Genomic DNA, 25775 nt, shown 5'->3' with positions numbered 1-25775 from the left:
TATTATTCAGCTTTCAAATTATGTAAAAAACTCGATTTCCTAAAAATTTACCCAGAAGACTTGTTTTGTTGTCCAGGGACAAAATTTATCTTTACTGCGTTCAGTTTTAACATTCATGTTTAAAAACCAGCTCTTGTCTAAAATGCCTTTTTAAAATAAACAGTTCATTGATTTTTCTTAATATATTCTAATTTACTGTATACCTGAATTAATATGCAATATGAATAAATAATAAGTAATACTATTAATATTATTAAATAATACTATTTCTTATTAAATATGAATAACAACATTTTTCTTATTAAATATTGTTTTACCATTATAGCATTGACAACAGTTACCATCAGTAAGGAAGTTTCTTCAAGTCCATTTTATGAAATTTAGCGGCATCTAGTGGTGAGGTTACTAATTGCAACCAATGGCTCACTCCACCCATCCCCCTTCCCCTTCGAAGCACTATGGTGGCTGACACAGAACTACTGTAAGATTTCATCACATTTTTTCTTCTTTGCCGAAATAGATAACATATTTACGAAACACGCACTGTTTAGCAGTTTGTCCGTTTGAGGCTACTGTAGAAACAACATGCTGAATTCCATGCAAGGGGACCTGCAGTTTGTGTAGATAGAAATAGCTCATTCTAGGGTTATAAAACATAACACTTCGTTATGTAAGATCTTTACACACCTCTGAACACATAGTTATTTTTATTACATTACATTTCTGCCTCCAAAAATATACATTGGTCCTTTAAACAACAGGATTTTATTCAATCAAAAATAACTGAATCTGAAAGTAAAACAATGAAAACATCCATGTTCTCTTCTTTTGAGAGAATATAGTAGCACAGATGCTTTTGAAATGGTTTAACAACCCACCCAATAATACACTAATAACAATCCAGATCTCATTAGGTGTCTGATTTTTTTTTTAATGGTGACAATGAGAGGTAACTCAGGCCTGGCGGATCTCTCAGAAGTTACTAAATAGGCGCTTTAATAATTGAGACCAAATGTTGCATCTTATACAGTTTAAGAGACAAAATAAAATTGTGACTGCTCTTGAGGACGTTTGTGACCTTCCTTTGTTTATCTACTGAAACAAGGTGAGTACCCTATCATTTAATCTACTGCAGAGCTTGTCTTTCCAGAAACTCTTGCTCGGCCAAACAATTGCCTCAGGAATGCTACAAACAAAAATCAGGTCTTCTCTTACTTTCTTTTCAAGGTTTCTTTTTCAGAGTTTAAGTGGCTTTTATTGTAATCGCAACAAAATACAGTGCAGTACACAGTGAAACGAACAACGTACCGGTACATTTATCCAGAAGGCAAAAGGGTGAAAAGTGAGTGAGAGGGATGCAGTTTTTGGTGTATATGTCCATGATAGAAGGTAGAGAGACCCAGATGATCTTCTCAATTATCCGTTATAGAGTCTTGTGGTCTCACAGTTCCCAAACCAGACTGTGATGCAGCTGCTCAGGATGCTCTCAATAGTCCCTCTGTAGAAAGGGATCAGGATGGGGGGAGGGAGGTGGGCTTTTCGTAGGACGAAGAGACGCTTCTGGACTTTCTTGATGATGGAGCAAGTGTTGAGCGACCAGGTGAGGTTCCCGCCAGGTGGAGACCAAGGAATTTAGTGCTCTTCACGGTCTCCACTGAGGAGCCGTTGATGTACAACGGAGAGTGACCACTCTTTGTCTTCCTGAACCATCTCTTTAGTTTTATCAACATTGACACTACACCAGTCCGCTAGCCTCTGCACATCTCTTTGTAAATGTGTAATGTGATCAAATACTATGAAACAAAACAAAAGGGCCTGGTATATGCGTGTTGAATAGTGAGTCTGTGCCTTACCTTTCTACTCTCCATTACGTACGCCATGACCTTCCACTTGAAAAGAATGAATAACTCAGGAGAATGAATTTAGGTTGACAGTTTGTGGTAATTTAACACCCACCATCCTCACGTGATTTACAACAATTGCACCTCAGAGAACATCGTTGCTGTTAAGTTTAGGAATTATCTCATTATTACCAGTGAGATCTGCAAAGATCGTATTAGGTTAGAAAAGTTTGCTTTCTAATACGATGTGCGATAAACCAGGAGGGATGTGTGATCGGAACACAACGGGTTAAAGGCTGACTGTGCAGGCCTCCCTCCCCTCGGTTCAGTTTACTCTGCTTTAACAGGGCAGGGGTGCCTGGAGCCCGGGACCGTTTTCGGGATATGTACCGATATCTTCCAACAGAATAGGCCCACACAAAGCAAACAACATAAACAAACGAGGAAAACTTCGAAGCAGCCAAACGGTCCGGTAGCTTCGAAAAAAACGACTGAAAACGATCAACTAGTACGTGCGGAGATGCGGAGGGGCGCGCTGCTGCTACCGACAGGTCCCCGAAGTTGGGACTTTTATGTCAAGCTGTGAGAGGTAAGGACACAAAGGACGTTCACATGGACGGGATTTTGGCTCTCATGGGTCAACATATGATTTCCGAATGTTAGTCTCCTATTCCAGCTGAGTCACGCGACCCAATATCGCCTTCCAACATTGAGCTCTTTTGCCGCAATACCGCATTGTGAGGATGGGAACGGCACTCTGTCCCTTAACACTTAAACCCCAAAGGCTTGGATACTATTATAGCTGATTTAAAAACGGTTATTACAACAGCTACAGCGATTTAAATGTGAAGTTAAACCGGACCGGATTAAAAGTTGTGTTTCGGATCGATCGACTAGAGTAGCTGATGTCAACAAGAGTTAAGTTAGTAAACAAAGCAATCTCAACTCTTTTCGCGTAATTTACAATGCGCGTAACTTTACCGAGCCTTGCGTTATTGTACACGCGCATTTTCTCAAATGTTTACATTATGTGAGAAGACGCGTTCCCTGGCTCATTGAATTAAATTTGTTTTTTTTCTCCCATTTAAAAATGTCGATTTGTTTTTCTTGGGTATGAAACGTTTTGTCTGATATTTATTCACAAATTGTATTGAACCACATCCAGGGAAATGACTAAATGTTGCCTTAATACGATGAACAGGGTTGACAAGTTTGCAGTTGAATTCCAAAATTAAAGCCCTCCAAAAAAATCACAGTTAAAACACCCAAATGTTCAGTGCACGTGGTTATAAATCATGATCAAATGTTTAATACTGTCAAACAAAACGCAAGATAATGTGATTATGAATGCTTCCTGAAGGGATGACGTCGCAACAGTAGTTTTTATTATGGAAGAGTTCATTATTTTGAAAAGGGGGGATATGTTGGTAACAGGGTTGACGTGCAGTGTACCCCGTGGACTAAGCTATTTTTATTCATTTTAAAGAGTTTATAATGCCAATATAAAATCTATGTAGAGAAGGGGAAAAAATACATTTTATGTTGTACGTCCTCCCTTTTTTTACACTGTATTGTAGTTTATTGTTGTGGCTAAATATCCAAGACAATTTTTTCACACAGTGAGAGAAAAGCTTGCATGCGTTTGTATTCATGGTAGAAATAATTGTGTATTGTTCGCACCCTCTTTGCTTTGGACCAACAGACTCTCGGTGGAAATGTGATGTTAGGCAAACTGCTGTTAATCATTGTCAGAATGTGTCATCACAGCAATGTCATGGGTGTCTTTAGGGGGTGGTCTAATTCATATAAAGTGAACTGTATTTTAGTCAGAGAAACTCGCAATATTATTTTACATTTCATACGGTTGCAAACATAGTCAAAAGCAAGATTTTGAGCCTGTCCTGGTGCAGTATGCAGACAATTTATGCTCCAATAAAATGCAAGAGATCCTCAGTCTCTAATAGATCTCTGTTTCGAGAAAGAAATATTAAGAAGAAGAAATTCTTGTAGAGTGTGAATGACCCGTGGAGATGATTGCACGTTAATTAAAACTAAATAAATGCAGTTCACAAACGTGTTGTAACGTTCCACATCTTTGGAAAGCCAGCCTTAAAGATTGTGGATGTGTTCTGGGGTTTCAAATAAGCAAATTTCTGATGCGATCCATTTTAAAAGATTAAAATAGTTAAAAAATGTTTGAAAAAGTTTGAAAGTTGATGTGCTTCGAATATGTAAGTACCTACAATAGCATTTATAAAAACATTCATTTCAGAGTTACTTGCTGCTTTAAAGAAATGTTAACTGCACCTGGCATGTTTTATATTGCAGATAGGAGCCAAGTTATTTTCTTTGATTTCTGTGTCAAAAGTACTAACTTTTCAGCTGTCGGACCATTGGATCCATTGGAATTTCTGTTTTTCCAAAGAAGTTCAGCACTCCATAATGTTTATTAGATTTTTTGGGCACTGACACTAAGCTGTGGAGAAAGTTGCTGAAATAAAATATAACATATGTTGCATTTTCTGCAGGTTAGCTGTAGATTTCACTGAAGATCGTTGCATCTCTGTGGCAAAAGAAAGCCAGCGGTATCGTAACCCGGCACTCAATCTTCACTCTTTCAAACCCTAAGTCATCATGACCACCTCATCTTTACGGCGGCAGGCGAAGAACATCTTCAACAACTACACGGATGCGGAGATAAAGGTCAGGGAGGCGACGTCCAACGACCCGTGGGGTCCTCCCACCTCGCTCATGCTGGAAATCGCGGACCTGACCTTCAACGTGGTGGCGTTCACAGAGGTCATGGGCATCATCTGGAAGAGGCTCAATGATCACGGCAAGAACTGGCGGCACGTGTACAAGGCCCTGTCCTTGCTGGACTACTTGATCAAGATGGGATCAGAGCGCGTGGCCCAGCAGTGCAAGGAGAACATCTATGCCGTCCAGACTCTGCGGGATTTCCAGTACATTGACCGAGACGGTCAGGATCAGGGCCTGAACGTGCGGGAAAAGTCCAAGCAGCTGGTCTCCCTGCTGAGGGACGATGAGCGGCTCAAGCACGAGAGATCCCAGGCACACAAGACCCGCGAGCGTGTCACTGGAACAAGCAGCGCCATGGGATATGGATCTTTACCGCCTCCTTACCCGGGGCGTCGCACCAGTCAGCCCAGCATGACAGCGCTGTATGGGGAAGAGATCGGCAGATCTAGGGGCTCACCGACCTCCTTCAATTGTGAGTCTGATTCTTCTTATGTTTCTGTGTGGGTGTTGTGAATTTGCCACAGTTAAAGGGACAGTTCACCCAAAAATCTTTCTTTCTTCTGCAGAACACAATAGAAGATATTTTGAAGAATGTTGATTACTGAACAGCCATTGACTTCTATTGTATGGACACAACCCCAATGTAAGTTAATGGCTGCCATCGCTGTTCAGTCAACAACATTTTTCAAAATATCTTCTTTTGTGTTCTGCGGAAGAAAGAAACGGGTTTGACATGACTAGAAGATGAGTAAATGATGACAGAATTTTCAATTTTTCAAAACAAATGACCTACCAATGTCAATAATGAAAAGTCTGTAGACTACACCCATAAGAGAAGGACACATGTTAAACCCGTATCAAGAATGTGCTTCCTCATTTTTGTGAGCGTGGGATACCTCATGCTTTTCATGATGAGGGTGTGAATGACTGAAGATAAAAATAGTCATCCATTAAATGTGAAGGATTAAGGAAACAACAAATGAGCTGGCTGGGTTATGAAAGTGAAAAGTTGAAGGCATGACATTTAAAGTCCATCAGGTTTCAGATTTTGATGTTTCAACGCCATGTAGTGTAATCTCCAAATGAGGCAACCTTGGAAGTCTTTTTCCCCCAATTGTTTACCAAATATTACATGCAGAGGAAAGTGACACTTCACTGACATAACTATGTTTTTTATACAGTATCATTAAATGATAACCACATGCGATTCTTGCTGAACTTTTTATTACACTTTTGTAAATTCAGCAAATATTCTGCTAAATTATCTTTATTTTTATAAAATGTGCTTGAAATGGATGGAGCAAAAAATAAAAAAAACTGAAATGACGTAGGAATGGTGCCGTTATCTCAAATTTATTTGACGTCAGATTCCAGGCTTCTGATTGGCCAACACGGCTTTATGGTTAGGGTTATATTGCCACCTGTTGGTTTAGCATGCTTTTGACAGCGCTTTATAGCGTGTTTTTGCATTTTCGTGTGGACCCTAATGATGTTGTTTTTTTAAACGAAGAAGGAAAAAAAGAGTCTATAAAAATACCCATGTACATATGAGATAGGCCTTAGTGAGAGACCTCAAGATAAAAAGCCAACTTTCTGCCAATTCAAGGTAAAAAGTCACTCATTTGAAGATGCCAAAATGTGAGATTTTGTTTTTGGTAAATTCCGAAACTAACATCTGTTACATTGCATCATTTTGATGAGTTCCCTATTTTGAATGTGAAAATATGAGTATGTGACTCTAAAAGTTTGAGCGGTAGTGTACATTAACCTGACAGCTCTTTTCTTCTTTTAGCATATTATAATATAGAATGTCACTAGACATATTAGGACACGGGGAATGACAAAACTATTACCTCCTTACAATGTACGACAGACTACTGAGAGCCTGTGGGGACAAACTTCTTGCATTGTTTGTTCAACTACCATCCACTGACTTTAAAATGTGGTCATGTCACGAGGGAGAGACAGCTAGTGTGACCTTTTTAGTTTGATCTTTAATGTAGATAATACACACACACACACACACACACACGCATGTATGTTTTATTATCTCCGTGGGGACCGTCGGTAGTGGTTATGAGTTGTAAACTGTGTATTCTATCTGTAAAATTTATAAGCTTTTGTGCCCGTGGGACCTCAATTTTGGTCCCCACAGTGACAAAGGTCCCCATGAGTTGGTGTGCATTCAGTACAAACCCCCACTAACATATAAAAACCAGGTCACAAGGTCCAGAAAAGTACTAAAGATATCGTTGTTTCCGTTCATAGTGGCTCAATTGAAACTTTTCCTTTAATAAATAATAATATTTAATGTTCACAGCTGAGCTCTTTTGGTGGGTGTTTCAGTGGTATCAACCACATCTCTGATTGGATCTTTCCTCAGGATTACCTATCTATAAAACGTGTTTTATAAAGGAAAGTCAAATGACACTTTTGACAGTGGTTTAAACCAGCGCTAAAGAACGTCAAAAGTCTTTCTTTTCAGGTTTAGATGTTATTGCTAAAAATATATTTCTAGAAAAACAAATCTGGTATTTACTTCCCATAATGCTGCGCTCAAAATCTTTCTAAAGCTTGCTCATATCAATATGCATCTGCATTCTCTTCAGAATGGCACTTACTGAAGGGTTCAGTTCCATATGTGCTGAATAAAGACTGTTGTTTGTGGTCATGTAGCTTAGCAGATGTGCTTTCAGATATGAATATGATTTCAGGTCTTTTTAGCTTATATATTTTCGGGGGACTATCCACATACATGCTCACATCATGGTGAGTCTGCTATATGTTGTTTGTTACAGCTGCTTTCTGTCCAAGATGGTTGTATTGTGTTTGCGGGATGATTGAATTTCTCACATGTTTTATAGAGTAGAACTCAGTGTTTTCACTGCGTAACATGCACTGTGTAAATATCACTGCATGTACAGTAATAGCTTCCAGACCAATTGGGGCTGTGTCAAGCGTTCAGCAGCACATTGGTTCCAGAAGTAAAAATCCCATTACTTTTCATTCGATTTTTCCCATCGATACTGTTAACCAGAAGCTTTAATGTTGTTTAGCCATGACAGTTGCATATGTGCAAAAAGTTTTTTTCATTTTTTGAATTCATTACTTTCTGAATTATTTGTGAAGATTACCCAAAATTTCAAAGTGAACCCCAATAAACCAAGCAGAGATGCTGGGGTTAGCATAGAAATGGAAAATAATGTCTCTGCCCGAAATAGCCCCTATAGAGCGTTTCATTGGATGTGCGTACCTTACCCCAGGCTTACTTCCGGTTTGTGTTTGGCTAGTTTTCTATATTTTAATTTCATATTAATTTATATTATTATTTTACTGAATAATAATTGTATTCATTTATTAAACGACTTGTTGAATTTTGTTGTATGATCATTTTATTAAATAAACAATTTGTTGAATGGGTGCTATATTTGGTCGCCTTTAAGAAAACCGTGTGGTACATTGACATCTAGTGGTAGAGATTGGTATCGCAGTCTAAATTAAAACTATTGAAAAGTTTAACTGTTCTTCTCGGTTTCTTTTGATTGTTACCAGAAATAATCTACAGGCACTTTTGTTTGTGAATGTGTACCTGAAGTTAACCTTGGGTCACAAAAGTGCGCATGTGCCGTAATGTTTGTTTATGTTGTTAAGATGAAACGGTCTATACAATCATTCATTATTCCCCACATTAGTTCCTTATATAAAACCTTTTTTTGTTAGTAAATATTGTGACATGTTTTCGTGGGCGGAGTATAGGTGAAGACAGAAAGAAAGCCACTTTACTGATGCCAGCGAGCACATTTTCATAATTTGAATATATAAGGTATATAAGGTCAGTCAAACACATTATGACCACTCTTGAATAAAGTCTCGAAGCAGTTTATGCAGCAGATCCAGATGGGTGCGCCGCCAAATAAAACTTGCACGGGGTTGTTTTTATAACATAAGCTCCATCAGCAAACCTTTCAGCGTCTGCTGGCCCACGCAGACACCCCATTGTTTCCCCAGCAGAGTCAAAGTGACACAGCAAAGCAATTCCAACCTCGGCACGGAACAGTGGCGATCTGGCCCTCGTTTAACATTCCCTGGCAGTGCCAGCCCCAGCCCTTTTTCATCCAAACCCGAGAGGTTGAGTCAAGCGTTTTCTTCTTTTTCCTCCTCCCAGCGTCCTCATCCTCCCCTCATCTGGCACCTGATCTGGAGCGGGCCCGGCCGCAGACCAGCGGAGAGGAGGAGCTTCAGCTGCAGCTGGCCCTGGCCATGAGCCGAGAGGAGAGCGAGAAGGTGAGCTTCACACAATGCTGCTCTCAACTGGATTATTGTTATTCTCTGTAACACTGCTCTTCTGCTTTCACTTCAGGATCAGGATGTGACATCAGATATCAGACGGTGCCCCGACACAGTATCAGAGGTGCTTGTTGTACATATGTAAACAAAGTTGTTCTTAAAGTAATAGTTCACCCAGAAATTACAATTTTGTCATCATTTACCTCTTGTCATTATCAAACCTATATGACTATTTCTTTCTTCAGCAGAACACAAAAGACAATGTTTTAAAGAATGTTGGTTACCCAACAATTGTCTGGCTACAAACATTCCCTAAAATGCCTTTTTTGAATATTTTATTGAAAGAACGCCATACAGGTTTGAAATGACAATGAAGTTGAGTAAATGATGTTTTCTTTTCTGGATGAACTATCCCTTTTAAATCATGCATGCACTAACAGTAACTGAATAGGTTTGACAAAAATTATGAAATGAAAGCAAGTTTGGTTTCTAATTTTGATGAATCACGACACAAAGCACATTGCAGTCGGCACAAACCGTGTTTTTGCTCTTGACCGGCAATATTTCACATCAGAAAACTCATTGCAGTCGACATAAATCACATTCTTCGTTGCTGCAAACCAAATAAACCAATAAATCTGAGCCAACATATGGAAGAATTGGACATAAGCGCCTCTGACGTCAACAACTAAAGCCGTTAGGTGCTTTCTACTTCCTTTCAAAATTTAATGTGATTTTAGTCAGATAATACAATTTTGTGTAAATTGTTGTCATGAAACTCAATGGAGAACCCAATTGCAGGCAGAGACGGTGGATAAGGGGTTTTAACAGGGATTTATTTATACAAAGAACACTACAAAAACAGGGAAAACAAAGACCCACGATGGGGTAAACAATACTGGGATATATATACTTAAACAATAAACAAGGACACTGACTGACTAAAACTATTGCTAACAAAACAAACACTTTTGGAACAAACACTAAACTGACACTTACTTTGATTAACTCAGAAGAGGACCAGGTATCACAAACAGCATACAGATAACCTCAAACAATGAACGCGCAACGAGACAAAGAAACATGAGGACTCTTTATAGGGAAGGTAATTAACACAAACTAGGAAACAGGAGGGTAGGGCACTGACGCGACTTGAGGAGAGTATGGAAGACCGCAAGGGTCAAAAATGTCTCTCCCCACATGAAACAGAGGATTCTGTATGATTCCACCTCTAAACCAAGAAATACCTGACAAGGAGAGGTGGAACCATGACAATTGTTGTCACGAACTCTAGCATTTCTATAAATCACTGGGCAGGATTTATTGTGGGAACAACCCAGTATATTTTACCTTGTTCTACGTCAACCTTCTTTTTTAGATTTGATAAGATAGAAACCATGTTATGCTAGGTATCACTAAACACACATGTACGCTACATGCACATAACCAAACTTATACAAACACAAGCTTGCACGTTTCATTTTGTCTGATTTCTGAAATGACATGAATGGGATAAATAGAAGGCGTGGCTTTTTTCAACACACATGTATTGGATCTAGAAAAGAAGGTAATCCATTCAGAAACGGAGCCCAAGCCGTCATAGTGATGTCATCATTCACGTTTACATTTATTTATTTGGCAGACACTTTCATCCAAAGCAACTTACAAGTAGGAGTGCATATAACATTTTGTCAACACCCTAAAAAACACTACTGTTAGTTTACAAGGCCATGCTACTAGGAGGATTAAAGCTGGAGTAAGCAAGGGAGAGAATGAGCACCAACTATTATTATATTATTTTAGTTTGTTTTTGACACAAGACAGACAGTTATTGTTGAGTCAAATAAATGCAGAACAGGTATGTTTTGAGTTGTTTTTTTGAAAGTTGTGAAGGATGCTGCAGTTCGTGTAGACGCTTGCAGTTCATTCCACCACAGGGGAACTCATCAGAGAAGAATTATGGATGAACTTTGACATTACTTTACAAGTAGACTACTAGTAGACAGAACTAGTACACGATGAACCATTATATTTAAGTGTGAATGTTCTTAAAGTCCAAGTGAAATAAAAAATTACGATTGACATATTTCAAGTTACATTGCAGCGTTTATTGTAATTAGTTTATTGATGTGGGTCATTCTTTTTTCTTTGAATCGTGTGGCCTCACAATCTTCAGTTAAAATCTGAAAATGCACTCTTCCTTTAATGACTGTCCATCTTAGATGTTGTGGTTTCTCTATCTTGAAGAAACACTCTTGAGTCTCGAGCTTTGATACCAGAAGATAGACTTTGTTGTCAAGACACATAAAGCCGAGTTGGTTTGCAAAGCCGTTGTTTTGGCCTGGTCAGGTCCTCTCACGCGCACATGTCAAACTGAGTCATTGAGTTACCAATATAACTTGAAACATGTTCTTCCTCACCATGCCTAGCTGGTTGGGCGCCCAAACAATGACAAAGAAATTACTCTGTACAGCTAGAGATGTGCTTGCACAGTGAAATGTAGAATAGAACTTATAATGGTAAAATAATGTGTTCATGATTCCTTGAGTAAAATCTTCCTCAACGTATGTAAGACGGCTTGGGCAGAGTACCATTAACTCCTCCCCTTCAACTGTCAGTCTGCTACCTGTTCCATTTCAAATGCAGTGGCTGTTTTCACACATCCAATCAAATCACAGATGAAGACAAAAGCCACGCCCACTGTTTTTCTCCTTCAAAACTCTGCTTCACTCGGAAATGCTTCAAAATACGGAAGTAAATCGATTGCTGGTTCAGGTTCATGGGGACTTTAAAAACATCTTGCGTTGTATTCAGAGCCATTGAGAGAGAGAGTTCTGCCAATGTATGTCCAAAAGCTGGAGCGTCACGTGATTCATTGAGCCTTCAGATAGTTGCAGGAAGTTATGTTTTCTCTTTTTTTCTTTCATTTTTTATTCATTAAATGGCTTTCGGCTCCGTGCATAACTAGTAACTCCCGGGAACTATTGAGAGCCTCCATGAACCGCCATTGCTGTAAAAAACGGTTCCATTGGAGTCAACGGAGTTGACACTAATCTCTCTCTCAATGGCTCTGGTTGTAATGTGCTTTAATTGATAACTGAAGTATTATCAATGTCCTTGTTTGCTCAGAGGCTTTAGGACATCACTGAATGCAGGCGAGTGATTCGCTTTGTAGCTGTAGCTTTTGTTGTACTCTTGAGGCGGTAGCTACACATCTCTCATTGTGCAGAAAGTGCACAGTCATCCAGCAGTAAAAGACATTAGCACCCTCTCATCTCACTGTGATAATGCAGGGCTAATAGAAGCTACAGTAAGTGTTAGTGTGTTACCGGACTGACGTATTGATCCAGTGCTCATAATGATAGTCAGGCTCAGCAGAGATCCCATTATATTTATGACGCTGGGATGTGTGTGTCAGGGAGTTTGTGTCGACACCAATCCACTGCTGTATTTATAGAAAATCTTTTCTTTAACATTAAGATTCTTATAATTTTACATTAAGACGGGAATGTCATGATGATCGTAGTGCTATTATATGAAATTTAGTTTTTTTTTCTCACATTCAATAACTTATCAGTCTATCCACTCCTCTTCTTCTCCAGCCCCCTCCTGCTGTAGATATCGATGAGCAGACGCAACTGCAGATTGCGATGAGTCTCAGTAAAGAGGAGGCGCAGAAGGTACCACACACTTAAAACTCTTTCGTTGTTGATTTGAGTTGCGTGTGTGTTTGGGCCTTAAAGAGTTCATAACATCAGATCATGAATATAACATTTCATGCATTTACATTTAGTCATTTGGCAGACGCTTTTATCCAAAGCGACTTACAGTGCACTTATTACAGGGACAATCCCCCTGGAGCAACATGGAGTTAAGTGTCTTGCTCAAGGACACACTGGTGGTGGCTGCTGGGATCGAACCAGCAACCTTTGATTTACCAGTTCAGTGGTTTAGCCCACTAGACCACCATCTCCTTTCATGCAGTGTGCAATGTTACCGTGTTTGAATGTAAGCAGTCTGCCAAGTTGTAAATCCGAAGGTGAATAAAAAACAAAGTTATTGGCTTGGAAAAAGGGAGTCGACTCTGAATCATGCAAATGAGTCGTCCCTAGTCCGATTCTCGAGCCGCCGCGGATTTAAGTCACTACATATAGTCCCCGCCTGCGTTTTCGTAGGACTGCCCGCGAAAACCAAACACTGTATCTGACCATCTGACCGATCACATCCGAGTAGGCTAGCGGAAAGGAGGGGATTAGATAGATGAATCACAGACGAATCATTTGAGAGTCAGTCAAGAAGTAATGTAAGAATAACTGCCTATTGTAACAAAATTATAGTGTTTTTACACCTTCTATGTACATACACTTGTTGATGGACACTCCATAAACCAAAGTAGGACCTTAAAAATGGTTATGTACTCTTTAACTGTGCATTGCTTGACATCAGTTTGTGTTGTCATGAGTGTCTGTGATCTGATTGTATTTGATGTGACGTGTATTTAGCCGGCGCCTCCACCCGCAGCTGCTCTGGACATGGACGAAGAGGCACAGCTCCAGATGGCCCTCAACCTCAGTAAAGAGGAACATCAGCAGGTAGACTACTGATATTGGACTTTTATTAAGCACCTTTCTAGAAAATGAGGCCATTTGTGCTTAATCATTTTGATGTTATTTTTGCTTTTAGATCATTACAAACTTTCAGTCCTAAAGTAACAGGTCTGAAGCCAGTTAAGACAGTTGTGGACGATAAATAATGAAATCGGGAGATGCTTCTAGTGTTCAGAAATGAAGTCATCAAACTCTCTCAAATGTGTAAAGATCAGATCTATATTGTAGAGGAGATGTCTAATAACCTGGTTGAAAGCAAGACACATTCTGAATTTGTATTAAACAAGGAAACCATACAGTAACACCTAAATGCTTTTTGACTGCTGTTCTCTGGGCTTTCCACATAAAGCTTCACTATGGCTTCACTATCATTCCTCCTCCTTCACTCCCTTTGTCTTTCTCTCACTTCTTGCCAAATTTGCACATTAGTAACTCTCACTTGCACTCCTCAGTTCCACAGTATTTGCACATTTGACCCTTCCTGATAAATCCCAATCTCACATTAAGTTTCTTGAGAAAATATGTGAGATGGTAGGCAGAATGTTTGAACTCCTTACGCGCATGTTTTTTAGCTTTAAAATATATATGTTTCTTTGAAGTGTTGATCTTTCTTATTGCTGTATTTCAAAATGTATTAGTGTTGGAGGAAGGAATAATGAAAGTAGAGTATCACATCTGAATAAAAGCTGAAGCTTAGCTTTTTTGCGATGTTTATGATTAGTGGTTGTGCACATAAGGCTTTAACTTTATCTGTCTGTTGGTTACAAGGAGGAACGCAGTCGTCAGGGAGACGAGTCTTTGCTTCAGAAAGCTCTGGAGGAGAGCAAACGAGACTTGGAGGCCAGAGGAAGAGGAGGAGGAGTAAGAGACAATGCTTTTATATTACAACTATAAATAGTTAAATACAAAATGTAGTTTTATGATGATGCCAATCTAAGCATTCAATATCTGTCACTACCAAAATCACTTCTGACTCCACTGCTACTGTCGCTGTGTATTGCCATTCCTGCTGGTTTGGACAAAAACTCTGCTTAACCTGGAAAAGATATTTATAATTCTCTAAATGTTACTGTAAATTATGTTGCGTTCTTATAATGCATTGACATTAAATATGCATAATGCTGTAGTGCAGTTGGAAAACCGCATTGCAGACTCCTAGCCTAAGGCCGTGTTCACACTTGACTACTTTTTTGAAGTTGCTAGTGTCTGTTTTACATTATACATTAAGATATGCTTAATAATCCTATGGAGTAAACTGTGTTGTGCCGAGCACTTTTTTGAGCGCCAGCGTCTTCTGCAGCTCAGGCCGTCTTTTGATTTGAAAAAGTTCAAGACGCTCTTCGTCAAGCATCTTTTTCACAGCTAACAAATGACAGATACCTGTTGTTTCCATAACAACATGCAAGGAACGTGATTGGTCGAGAAGGCTCAAGCTTGAAAAAATAAGATGGCGGCCGAGACGACGGTTGGAGCATAGTTATGTCTAAATGCTAGTTTAATTTTCACTTTCAATAACTTTTGATGGCATTTCTTGCGAGAAATTAGTATTGTATTTTAAAAACATTATTGGTTATAGCAAAGACGCTCTCTGTTTATAATTCAAATAAACTTCCGTTGCGCTGCCTATGCATCCTGTCTCTCTAAGCTGCTTTTGTGCACAATTGCTATCGTTGAAGATTGCCGGCTGCTATTTGTAACCACAACGCTGCAAGCATTTTTTTTTACTTAAAAAGCACCATCGTCAACTTTTTCTGGTCAAAAAAGAAGTCAAGTGTGAACAAGGCCTAAGGAAGCATATAGTTATTGTGTAGTAGTGACCTAATAACAGTCTAAAAGTGCTGTTCTGCTTTCTTCTCTGGCAGTCTGCCATGCTGGATCTTGTAGATATTTTTGTTCCAGCCCCTGATGTGGCTTCTAGGGCCAATCCTTGGGATTCATCTGGAGGCCATAGTGCCCAGGCTGGTCCTCGGAGAGGCGACCCCTGGGACTGTGTGGGTAAGATCCACAGAGGTGTTTTATCTGCACTAGTAGAGGCATTGATGTCCTGATCTATAGAAATTCATTGATGGCTAAATATAAAGACTCCAGTGAGTCTAAAAAGCTGGATTTTGAGCTTAAGCGATTTAAATAAAATTGAGCAATATGACTGTAGATTTTACATCTTACACCTTCTTAATACTGCCTCATTAATATCAACACGCCTGATGGATTGTGTTTAAGCAGAGCCCAGCTCTTTAAATGCTAGACATGGTAGCTCATGGATGGCGCCACCTGCTTCAAGTGTTCATTCCCAGCCTTGGGCACAGCGACCTCCTGACCCATGGGAGGCTCCTCAGAGTGGCCTGAATCCTGCTTCTGTGCATCAGACCTGGACTTCCCCTGCACATACTGGTATATAAAGCTGACCAATAGTGGTTGCATATGTAAATGAAATCTAAGGAAAATAAATATCCAGAACTATGTATACTATACAATTACTTCGATTGAACATGCAATTAAAATACATTTTTTGCGGCATATTTGTACAATGTTTGCTTTTAAATGCCCATTAGGTTTGATTAAACAGTAATCTTATGAAGGAATATGGGGTTTATTTGAATTTCCCAAAATGCTTGGAACAACAAAAAAGCTCAAAGGAAATAATGCTTTGTAAATAAAAGAACACATTTACACTCAAAACATAATTATGAAACATATTTGTATAAATATTTTAAAGGGTGAAGACGTACATTTTTCAAAATTGGACATCACTTTTGGCCACTACTGTATATTAAAGCTCAGAAAAAAAATATGGTTTACTATAATATACAAAGATATTAAGGGGAGGGAAATTCTATAAAGAGCATTTTATTGGACAAAGATTTGTATACACTGATGTATGATTCATCAATATTTTTGGTGTGTTTCCTGCAAACAGAAACTGTAATGTTTTAATGCGTGTATCAACTTTTAGAAGTACCCTTACTTACAACTCAGACAAACATTTCTCTAATTTTTAATGGCTTAAGTCAAAACGAACCAACTGCAGTTTGACTGATATTAATTGGAATGTACAATAAAAACATGATTTTTGAACAAAATTTCAAATTATCTCATTTTGGAACCAAACTCTTCAATTACTTCCTAATGGGCTTTTAAGAACTGGCATTGATCCCTTTTCTCCTCTACCTGCAGACAGGCAAGGATCTATTGGTCCTCTCAGAACTCCATCTCCTCGGGCAGCAAGTCCTTCAGGCAATCACAATCACTCTAAAAGAAAATAGGTACATATTTCTGTTTTGCGTCACAATTGCCTTAATATTTTCTGTTTTTGTTCGTAATCTCATTTAGATGACGATCTTTTTGATGAGGCTATGGACGGAGGTCAGGCAAACGTTAACGGCCACGGCAGTCCTGAGCTTTTCAATATGTCGTCCCTTGGTGAAAGTCTACAAAAACCAACTCCTCAAACCTGCAGCACCCCTGAGGCGTTCCTGGGCCCCACTGCGGCATCGCTTGTCAACTTTGACTCTTTGATACCCTCCAACCCTCCTGCCAAGAACTTCAACCCATTTTTATCAGGTAAGAACACACCATTTGAACAGTGGACCATCACTCATTTGATATAATTTGGTAACTTTTTTCTTTTGACGCTTTTCTTTTGTAGGAATAAGCACTCCCTCAGCTACTAATCCATTCCAGCAGGAACAACAGCGTCTCACTCTAAATCAGATGCGTCCCAGTTCCACATCGCCTGTACCCTCATCTCTCCCCTTTAATGCCGGTCTGCCCATGTCTGCCAGCAAACAGCCCGCATCCCTGCCCACCACCTTCAACCAGTCTTTGCACGCCCCGCTGGAAGTACCTGGAAACCTTCCCCAACCACTGCTTCCCCTTTCAACGACATCCACGCTTGGAGATCCAGACCAACACAACCAGAATCCATTCCTATAAAACATAAACTCATCCAGACCTAAACTGGCCGGACAGCATCTACTGGTTTGAAAAAGACAATGCTTTTAAAAGACTACCAGCTGGAACAGTAGTTTATTGGACCTACTTGGTTTTGTATGGCTTGGCTTTTTTCACAGCCTTCTGGTTTTGCCCTTTGCAGTTACTCTTATAGGCCGTTCACACATACAGCGATTTGTAGTGACAAAAGTAGTTTTCAGTTTTACTGATGAAAGGGATTTTCCAATAGAAGTGAAGATGACGAACTGAGTCTTAATCTTTGGGAAAGGTGGTCAGCAGTGCTCATCTTGGATTGTGGTGCCTTGTCAGCCAAACATATAACGGACTTGATGTCAGTCGAGAAACACTGACAATAAGTGGGTGGTCGCATCAAATCACAAATTTCCACCGACTTCTCATATAAAACAGCTATTTTGAAGTAGACTTCTTGTATAGCACACTCCAAATGACATAGGATCACTTTAAAAAGAGGCAAATTGTAACTTTTTCTGGTTAAAATGGAACAGAAATCAGTTATCGAGCAGTACCTGAACAAGCAATGTTTAAAACAATCTACTTAACTTATAATGAGTCACAACCGTAAACGTATATGCCCGGTTTTACAGACAAGGCTTTAGACTAGTCCCAGACTAAAAGGAATGTTTGGTAGGGGTGTAACGATACACTCAGCTCACGCTTCGCTACATATCTCGATGCTTGGTTCACGATATGACTACGTATCACGGTATTATAACCAAATAAAAAATAAAACTCAAATTCAAATAACAATTGCTTTCAAAATATTAACAATTTCAGTACCTTTTTCTTTGCATTTGTAATTTTAACATTTTAAGGCTAAACTGAACCTTCTGTACTGCATGTTTTTCACAGAAAAAAGTGCAATTTAACAATAAATTAGAATTAAGATCAGCGTCAATTTTGACAGCAAACTAAGTTTTAGTCATAGTCTTTTGACTAAAATGCAATAAAGTTTTAGTCGTATTTTAATTATCCCCATCATTTTAGTTTAAATTGACGAAATCTACATTATATTTAGTCTACTAAAATCTAACTGGCTTAACTCCCATTCAACCAATCAAATTCACACTCAAATGCCATTGGCTCACATATCTTTGAAGCTCTACTGTCTTTACTTGAGACAGTTATGAATGAGAAATATATTTCGAAAAGACATATTACATTAACTGTATTACAGTTCTTCAATCATGCAAATCACCTACGTGGTTCGATCTTTAGCATGTCATTCAATCTTTAAATGTACAGTACGACTCACGTTATCACATCTCTAATCGGAACAGCGCTGGTTTCTTTTGGCTTACTGTATGTTGCATTTCACGTTATGCAGCAGCCAAAAAGAATTATATTAGCATATAAAAACGTTTGCGCTTGCCTATGAAAAGAGTTTCGGGGAGACTCTCCAGCAGTCTCGCTCAAGTTTAATGTGTTTTACCGGCGATTGTGACGGAAAATAAGACGCTTTGTAAACCACATGGAGACACAGATTGTGTCTTGTGCTTCCCCTTCTCCCAGAGACATCTCTCTACCGCATATGTGAGATAAGCACACGTGACTCTCTGGTCCAGATCGCTCAACCTATAGAATTAAACATCATATCGTAAAATATCTCCATCACTCTACGATGCTTATCATAACTTAAGTGAATCCCAGATATCGTACTAGGAAGTATCGTTACACCCCTAATGTTGGAGCTGTCTAAACTGAAAATAACTTCCCCAAACATATCTTAAAACATGTCAGTGCCATTGTTTTGACCCAACATGCACACCAGTAATGTTTCTATCAAAGGCATTTTTATTAAAACCAACTTAAATATCCTAATTTAACATAGCCCTGGCTTAAGATAAACCTTGTTTGTTAAACCAGGCCATAATGATTTATTATTTTGAGCTGTCAGGTTGAATTTGGCAGAAATGCTTAAAATTCGTTACGTAAAGGAACCTGCAATTTTATGTTTCAAACAAGGGTTTCGACAGAGAGACAAAAGTTACAGATTGCAGCTTTAAGTACTGAAGTGTTTCCACACGAAAATACTTTGTTCAGTGTAGTGATGTGTACCCCACTGACTTTTGACAGAGCAGCCTTTAGTTTTATAGTTTTTTTTACGGGGGGGTCTGGCAATAGTTATCATTGGCAATGCATGAAAGGTGTGTCCAGTGATGCAACAAAGTTATGAAAGTTTTCCTTCATGCAAATGAGCAGCGACACAACATAGCGACTACCAGTAGGAGTGAAGACAGGGTTCATGAAATCTGTCTTCTGTGAGATACTCAGTCGAGAATGTATTTTAATAATGTTAGATTCATGCATGATAATCGTTCATTTAGTTTGGGATGTGACCCGTTGGTGCAAATGATATACAGCCGCTCTTCTCTGGAGACTGTTAAAGGTCCAGTGTACGAAATTTAGCGACATCTAGCAAAGAGTACCTCACTTCACTCCTTCCTTTTGAAGCACTACGGCTGACAAATGGCATCACGTTTTTAATTCTTTGCTGAAGGAGATAATGTATTCACGAAACGCATTTTGCAGAGCAGTTTGTCCGTTTAAGGCTACTGTAGAAACAATATGGTGAATTCCATGTTCGAGGACCCGCGGAGTATGTAGATAGAAATAGCTCATTCAAAGGTCATAAAAACATAACACTTCATTATGTAAGATATTTATACACGTCTGAAGACATAGTTATGTATATTGATTTGCATTTCTGTCAATAGATCCTTTCGAAAAATTACACAGTGCACCTTTAATTCATAGCTATCATAAGAATTACATATTTTATCTCTTGTAGAAATATCATTTGTGATCAGATTGTTCAAATCTGTCTCCAGATGTGCAGCTCACAGATAACATTAGAGCATCTAACAGTAGATCTGACTTCTTAGGTGACCTCCGGCAATAAAATCGCTGTTTGTGTAAACGCGTGACCATCACCTGTGCATCACAAGGCAATACAGAAGGATGCAAGTTTCTTAACAAATACAAATCATCTGCTCCGCCAGACATAATCTTACATTAAACACATCTCATGCTTTAAGGATTGAATATTGTACTATTCGTAAGTCAATACATAATCAAGCACAAAGCCTCTCATACGTTCTGCAAGAATTTCTAGGTCTGCTTTAATGTCCATTTGTAAGTCTGAAATATCTGATGATTTCTTGAAATGCTCTCATGTCATTAACTTGAGATGAACTGAAATCTGGGGAGGTGAGTCAAACCCAGGCAGATGATGGATCTAATGTGGGTGTGGCTTCTATTAACAGGATGTCGGATTATAAAAGGGAAGACGATTTTGGGGCCAATGATTTAAAGAGGATATGATTTTATAATATGGGCATTGACTGCTGAATGAACGGACTTCCAGCAAGTGAATGTAAATACTGTGGCATTCTGAATGGATTAATGTCACATACTAACAGAATGTAAGAATGTTGCACATAACATGTTGCTAAACAAATACAAAAATGAAAATAACATGCCTCGTTTTTTTGTTGCTTCTAAACGTTGTTTTTTTTCTCATACTAAATGCTGTACTTATGTATAGATATCATTACATATTACCCATATACAGTTTGTTTTAACATTATTTTTCCCTGTTGATATTTAAAAAAAAGTGATGTACGTTATTTAAATCCCCCAAAAAACCTTCCTATACATCAAAACTTTCCTTTATTTGAGGTATTTCTAAAAGCCTTCCTTTGCCTAGATTATTGCTTCGCATACACATTCATCCAACTTCATAAGGTGCATCACAGGATTCTTTATAACAGGACTAAAGACACTATGTAAACAAACCCAACCCTCTGTAGCAAACCACCCATTGTGAAAAACGAGTTCAGCTTACAGAACGTTTGAAAGCCAGAACATATCTCCACCTTAGATGACAGATGCCTCTTTATTTTTCATCCTTTATGGATGGATAGGTTTTTTTTTTACAAAAAGAGCCAGGTGAGAACCTTCTGAAGACTGGCACTGAGCTCCAGTGTTGTGATGTCCTGAGGTGGACTTCTAATGATGTCATGTCAAGCATTCCAAACAACGACTTCCTGACAGACAGGAACAACAACATAAGAATATGAATAGTATTCTCCTGTGCAGAATAGATTTGCTGAAAGCACCCATGGCCCGGGATGGCAAATTTCAACCTTTAGATAGTGTGTAATGTTGCTGTTAGAGCAACTAAACTACAGTGAACGACTGGAATCAGACTAAAGCCCTCTACCTCCCGGGTACATGATGTCACTTAATCCAAAGGAATACGCCAAAAAAGGGCGAACCCTTCCCTAGAGAAAAGGAAGAGCCGCTGGAGTAGTGTTTGGTTATCAGAGACTGTAAACATTTGACTGAGCTTAATGAATTAATTTCACTTTCATCCCAGACCTACAGTTGGTAGTAAGAATTCAACAACACACATTCAAAGATAACCAACGGTCAAATAACAGCTTCATGACTTTAACATCGGCTGTGAAAGCTGTTCTGTGTAATACACTGATATTGTGTGTGCGCATACCTCTTAAACACTTCTATGAAACGTCCTTTGAAGTCCTGCTTGCAAATGTCTCCTGGTCAATCTGCTTGTTTTATGACCCAACTCGGGTACAATATAAAAAGGCAAAACTAACGCTTCTGTTATTAGTGTTAATTAACATAAACGGTCTGCCCCCAATTGGTCCGGTGTCATTTCCCTCGCCATAGTAGGAAAAAATTGCGATCTCTACCAAAGATTGACCTTTGCACATGCACAAGCAGACCTACGTTACACGATGATCGATCCACATGTTTTTAAGTGATGAAGTGAGCTTAAAAACAGCAAAAGAATGGCCCCTTTAAGATTTACACAAAATTAGAATGGCCATAATACAATTCTAGACTTTCCTGTCCCTTGTGTCATCCTATGGTAAAGAATTTTTCACTTATTTGTTAATGGTACCAATAAGAGCGTACTACTCTCGGCTCTATTAACCACATTTTACCATGCTTCAATCCAATCAAATTCAGATGGCCTGTTGTTTTGCAGATTGTCCATCAATATCTGCTGAGAAAATGCCAAGAAAAGGTACAAATTGAGTTAACAAACTCAAAATAGTAGATTGCTTAATCAAAAAGATTAGGATGTTTGTCACTATGGTAGCTCACGCTACACAGCTACCCTGCAGGTTTAATTATGGGTAAAAGGTCGCAAACTCGGGTTGGATACCTGCGTGAAGTTGGTCCCCCACCCAAAACATTTGTAAAATAGCCTCAATCAAAGCGTTTAGAGATGTGGGTATGATTTTGGCAACAACTGCCGAAATCCTACCCCCCCCAAATCTCAGGTTGGTAGGGTCAGAGATAAATAAACCTGAAGCTCGTGACATCTTTTAGTCTAAAGCCTGTCTCCTGACAGCACAAGCCTCTATCTTTAATAGAAAGTGCTTTAGAAATGGGGGTACAATTCTGACAGCAACTGTTGAAAATTTGAAGTCTGTGTCCTGAACAGCTCAAACCTAAATCTTTAAAAGAAAGCATTCTAGAGCGGGGAGACAATTTGGCAGCACCCGCTGAAATAATACGCCCCTAAATCTCAGGTTCGCATGGTCAGAGATAAATGAAACTGGTGACATCTCTTTGTCTGAAGTTTTGTCTCATGAAAAGAACAATCTTCTATCTTTAATAGAAATCGTTTCAGAAGGGGGGGGGGGTAATAATTATGGCAGAAACTGCCCAAAGAATTATAATATTAATAAATCGGCATCACATTAGTGAGTATAAATTGTTAAGTTTAAACTTTGAAAATCTTGCAAATTAATAAAAAAGGCTATACAAAAGATTCTAGAAAGTATAATACAGTATAATCAATATTATTTTAAATTCTTATTACTGATTCGTTTTTGTTTGTTTTAGTAACCCAGTTCCTATGCAGCCAGTTACTTGTTTTGAGAACTTTGTTTATTTTTAAAATGGCATTCATGTGACTTTAATCAACATTCACGCACCACCTTCAGGCTGAATTACGCAAAGACACTAGACCTCTGCTAAAAGGTTTCTGCCAGTCATTTGAATCTTAAACTTACTGTAGTCTTCATGCAGTTACATGTATTTATCCTACAATACCTACGACACAGAATAAATCATTAGCCAGGAGCTGCTACGGAGCCTGGAGTCTGTCTTCTGAAAAGCACAAGGCTCTCTCTCTAAAAACCTTTTTATTCAAATTTCAGTAAGCATTGCTGAAACTATTTATTTAAACAAAATGAGTTTCAAACAGTTCTTTACTTAGGCTTACTGTTAATAGATTTATATTGAATTGAATATTATAGGAAAATATAACACAATGGAAATAAATGCGACACTTGCCATACTAAGTCCATCTTTCTGCAGGAATCAAGGACCAAGGCTTTTTAAAAATGTAACATTACTCATTTACACTTGTACACATTCTCTTTCATCGTTAGATTTTTATGCATCCTTTATGTGTCATATAACAACATGTAATTATCTGTGTTGTGTGAGGTCTAGCTATTTGGACACGAGGGGAAGTAGTGTAAAGTTACATACTTAAATACAAAAATACCATACAGGAATCCTGAAGGATCATAGTTCCACGTGCAGGAATCCTGTTGGATGGAATAAAAAATCCACAGAACAGGGTACGTTCCTGTAGAAGTCCTGTAGGATGTTTATTCTTTACTCTTGTGTATAAAACCCTTTTCCTATTCTTGAAAAAGACAAAAACTTGTTCTTTTCTTTATTTGGGTAATTTTCTATGGAAATTTACATTTAACATTTACGCATTTGGCAGACACCTTTATCCAAAGCGACTTACATTGCGTTATCCTTTACATTTATACATAGGTATATGCAATCATCTGGGAGCTCCAGTTTATTTCTCGCTGTCTCAGCATGATGCATCATGACCAACGCTATTGCACATTATAAACTTCGCTTCTTTGTTAATGCCAGACATTATCTTTACAAAATATTTTATTACATGATAAACAAATTTACATATTAAATGTCTGACCATTTTTCACCTCACCATCAACATCATTTGAGAAGAGCACTACTATAGCTTTGTAAACTGTATTACCGTTACACTAGGATGGTATGCTGTGGTGCATTCCTAAAAGGATATATTGCGTCCTGAAGAGCTTTTTAAAGTGAGAACAATCATGGCTGACATATAAAATGTGCATTTTTAAAAGCTCTTCCGACTGAAAGCTCTGTACACTGTAACACTTTGCTCTCCCATGATTCTACATTGTAATGGGCGATGTTAGGCATGAGACGGATAAAACCTATAATAAGTACCTTATTGCTTTTATGAAGTGCTTTTACACTGCACAATACAAATATTAAAGCCAAAAATATGCATCAAAGCAACGTTCATTAAATAAAAACATCAGGAACAATAATTCCTGATCAACTGTGAACACCCCAAAACAGAATCATTGGGAACAGTGTTCATAGCTGTGTTTTATAATGAATAAAATAAGAAACATGCCAAACATACACTGAAAAGGTCTTTGAGACAAAAGTATGGTTTACTTGAACAAATTATCGTCACAGAAGCGTCACAAGATTGCGGTCGAATCTGTCTGACCTCGGTGTAATCCCCTTTCTGATATTATTGATCTTTTCAGAAAAGAAGGAAGCAAACTCATCGCATTTGATGTCGGAGAGCATTTCACTGGGAATCTGACTTAGGGGGTTTGTTAGTATCTCAACAGTAGCAAAAAGTGTGCGAGTGTTGTTTAAGTTACTGTTAATAAGATTTGAGAAGAAGGTCTGTATGGCTGTGCCAAGTTCTGCATTGAAAGCATGAAGGTAGTCTGTATAGATGCTTAAAAAAATAAAAATTTCTGCCCAGTGTTAATTTTGTTGACGAAAAGTATTCGTTAACAACATGTTTTCACTGACGAAAACGAGACAATAACTTAATACAAATAAATGCATGATAATGAAAGCATAAATAAAAATATACTGACATTTTCGTCAACTAATAAAAACGAGTCGAAAATATTCTTGTCCCACCTGGCGGACATCAGTTTGTGCTCAGGTGCTGCTTCTCTAATATAAGCAGTAGAAAGAAGACTCTGGCAGCACAGACATATATTCTGCGTCTCCACCCGGTTAACAAAGCATCTCATTCTCCTTCACGATTGCCGGTAAAACGCCACAAACTTAAAGCATTTTAGTCGCAGTGTAGAGCACTGAATAGTGTGCATGTGCCCTGAATCAAGTTGTTAAATTTGTTCTGTTGAAGATGCTTTATGAATTTAAGGTACGGTTTGGGAAGAACCTAAATCCCAATCTAGAGAGTCCAGAG

The 25775-nt window shown here is 38.6% G+C and overlaps 1 protein-coding gene across 2 annotated transcripts; it reads left to right on the top strand.

The window, feature by feature from the left end:
* The first annotated feature begins 889 nt into the window (after positions 1 to 889).
* On the top strand, positions 890 to 20941 carry epn3a (epsin 3a). Of its 2 annotated transcripts, XM_056752726.1 has the most exons (12): positions 890 to 2430; positions 4370 to 5073; positions 8767 to 8885; positions 8962 to 9012; positions 12491 to 12568; positions 13391 to 13480; positions 14264 to 14356; positions 15358 to 15490; positions 15719 to 15886; positions 16670 to 16729; positions 16826 to 17056; positions 17142 to 20941. In XM_056752726.1, exons 2-12 carry the CDS (start codon positions 4476 to 4478, stop codon positions 17426 to 17428), a joined length of 1908 nt encoding a protein of 635 aa, XP_056608704.1. In that variant the 5' UTR covers positions 890 to 2430; positions 4370 to 4475; the 3' UTR covers positions 17429 to 20941. The 2 variants fall into 2 exon arrangements, with proteins under 2 accessions (XP_056608704.1, XP_056608705.1); XM_056752727.1 differs by lacking the exon at positions 12491 to 12568 and having other exon boundaries at positions 892 to 2430.
* Positions 20942 to 25775: the final 4834 nt, after the last annotated feature.

Source organism: Triplophysa dalaica, chromosome 7, assembly GCF_015846415.1.
Source record: "Triplophysa dalaica isolate WHDGS20190420 chromosome 7, ASM1584641v1, whole genome shotgun sequence".
Lineage (NCBI taxonomy): Eukaryota > Metazoa > Chordata > Actinopteri > Cypriniformes > Nemacheilidae > Triplophysa > Triplophysa dalaica.
Note: the sequence above shows the minus strand (reverse complement) of the source record. Positions and strands in the feature narration are given on the sequence as shown.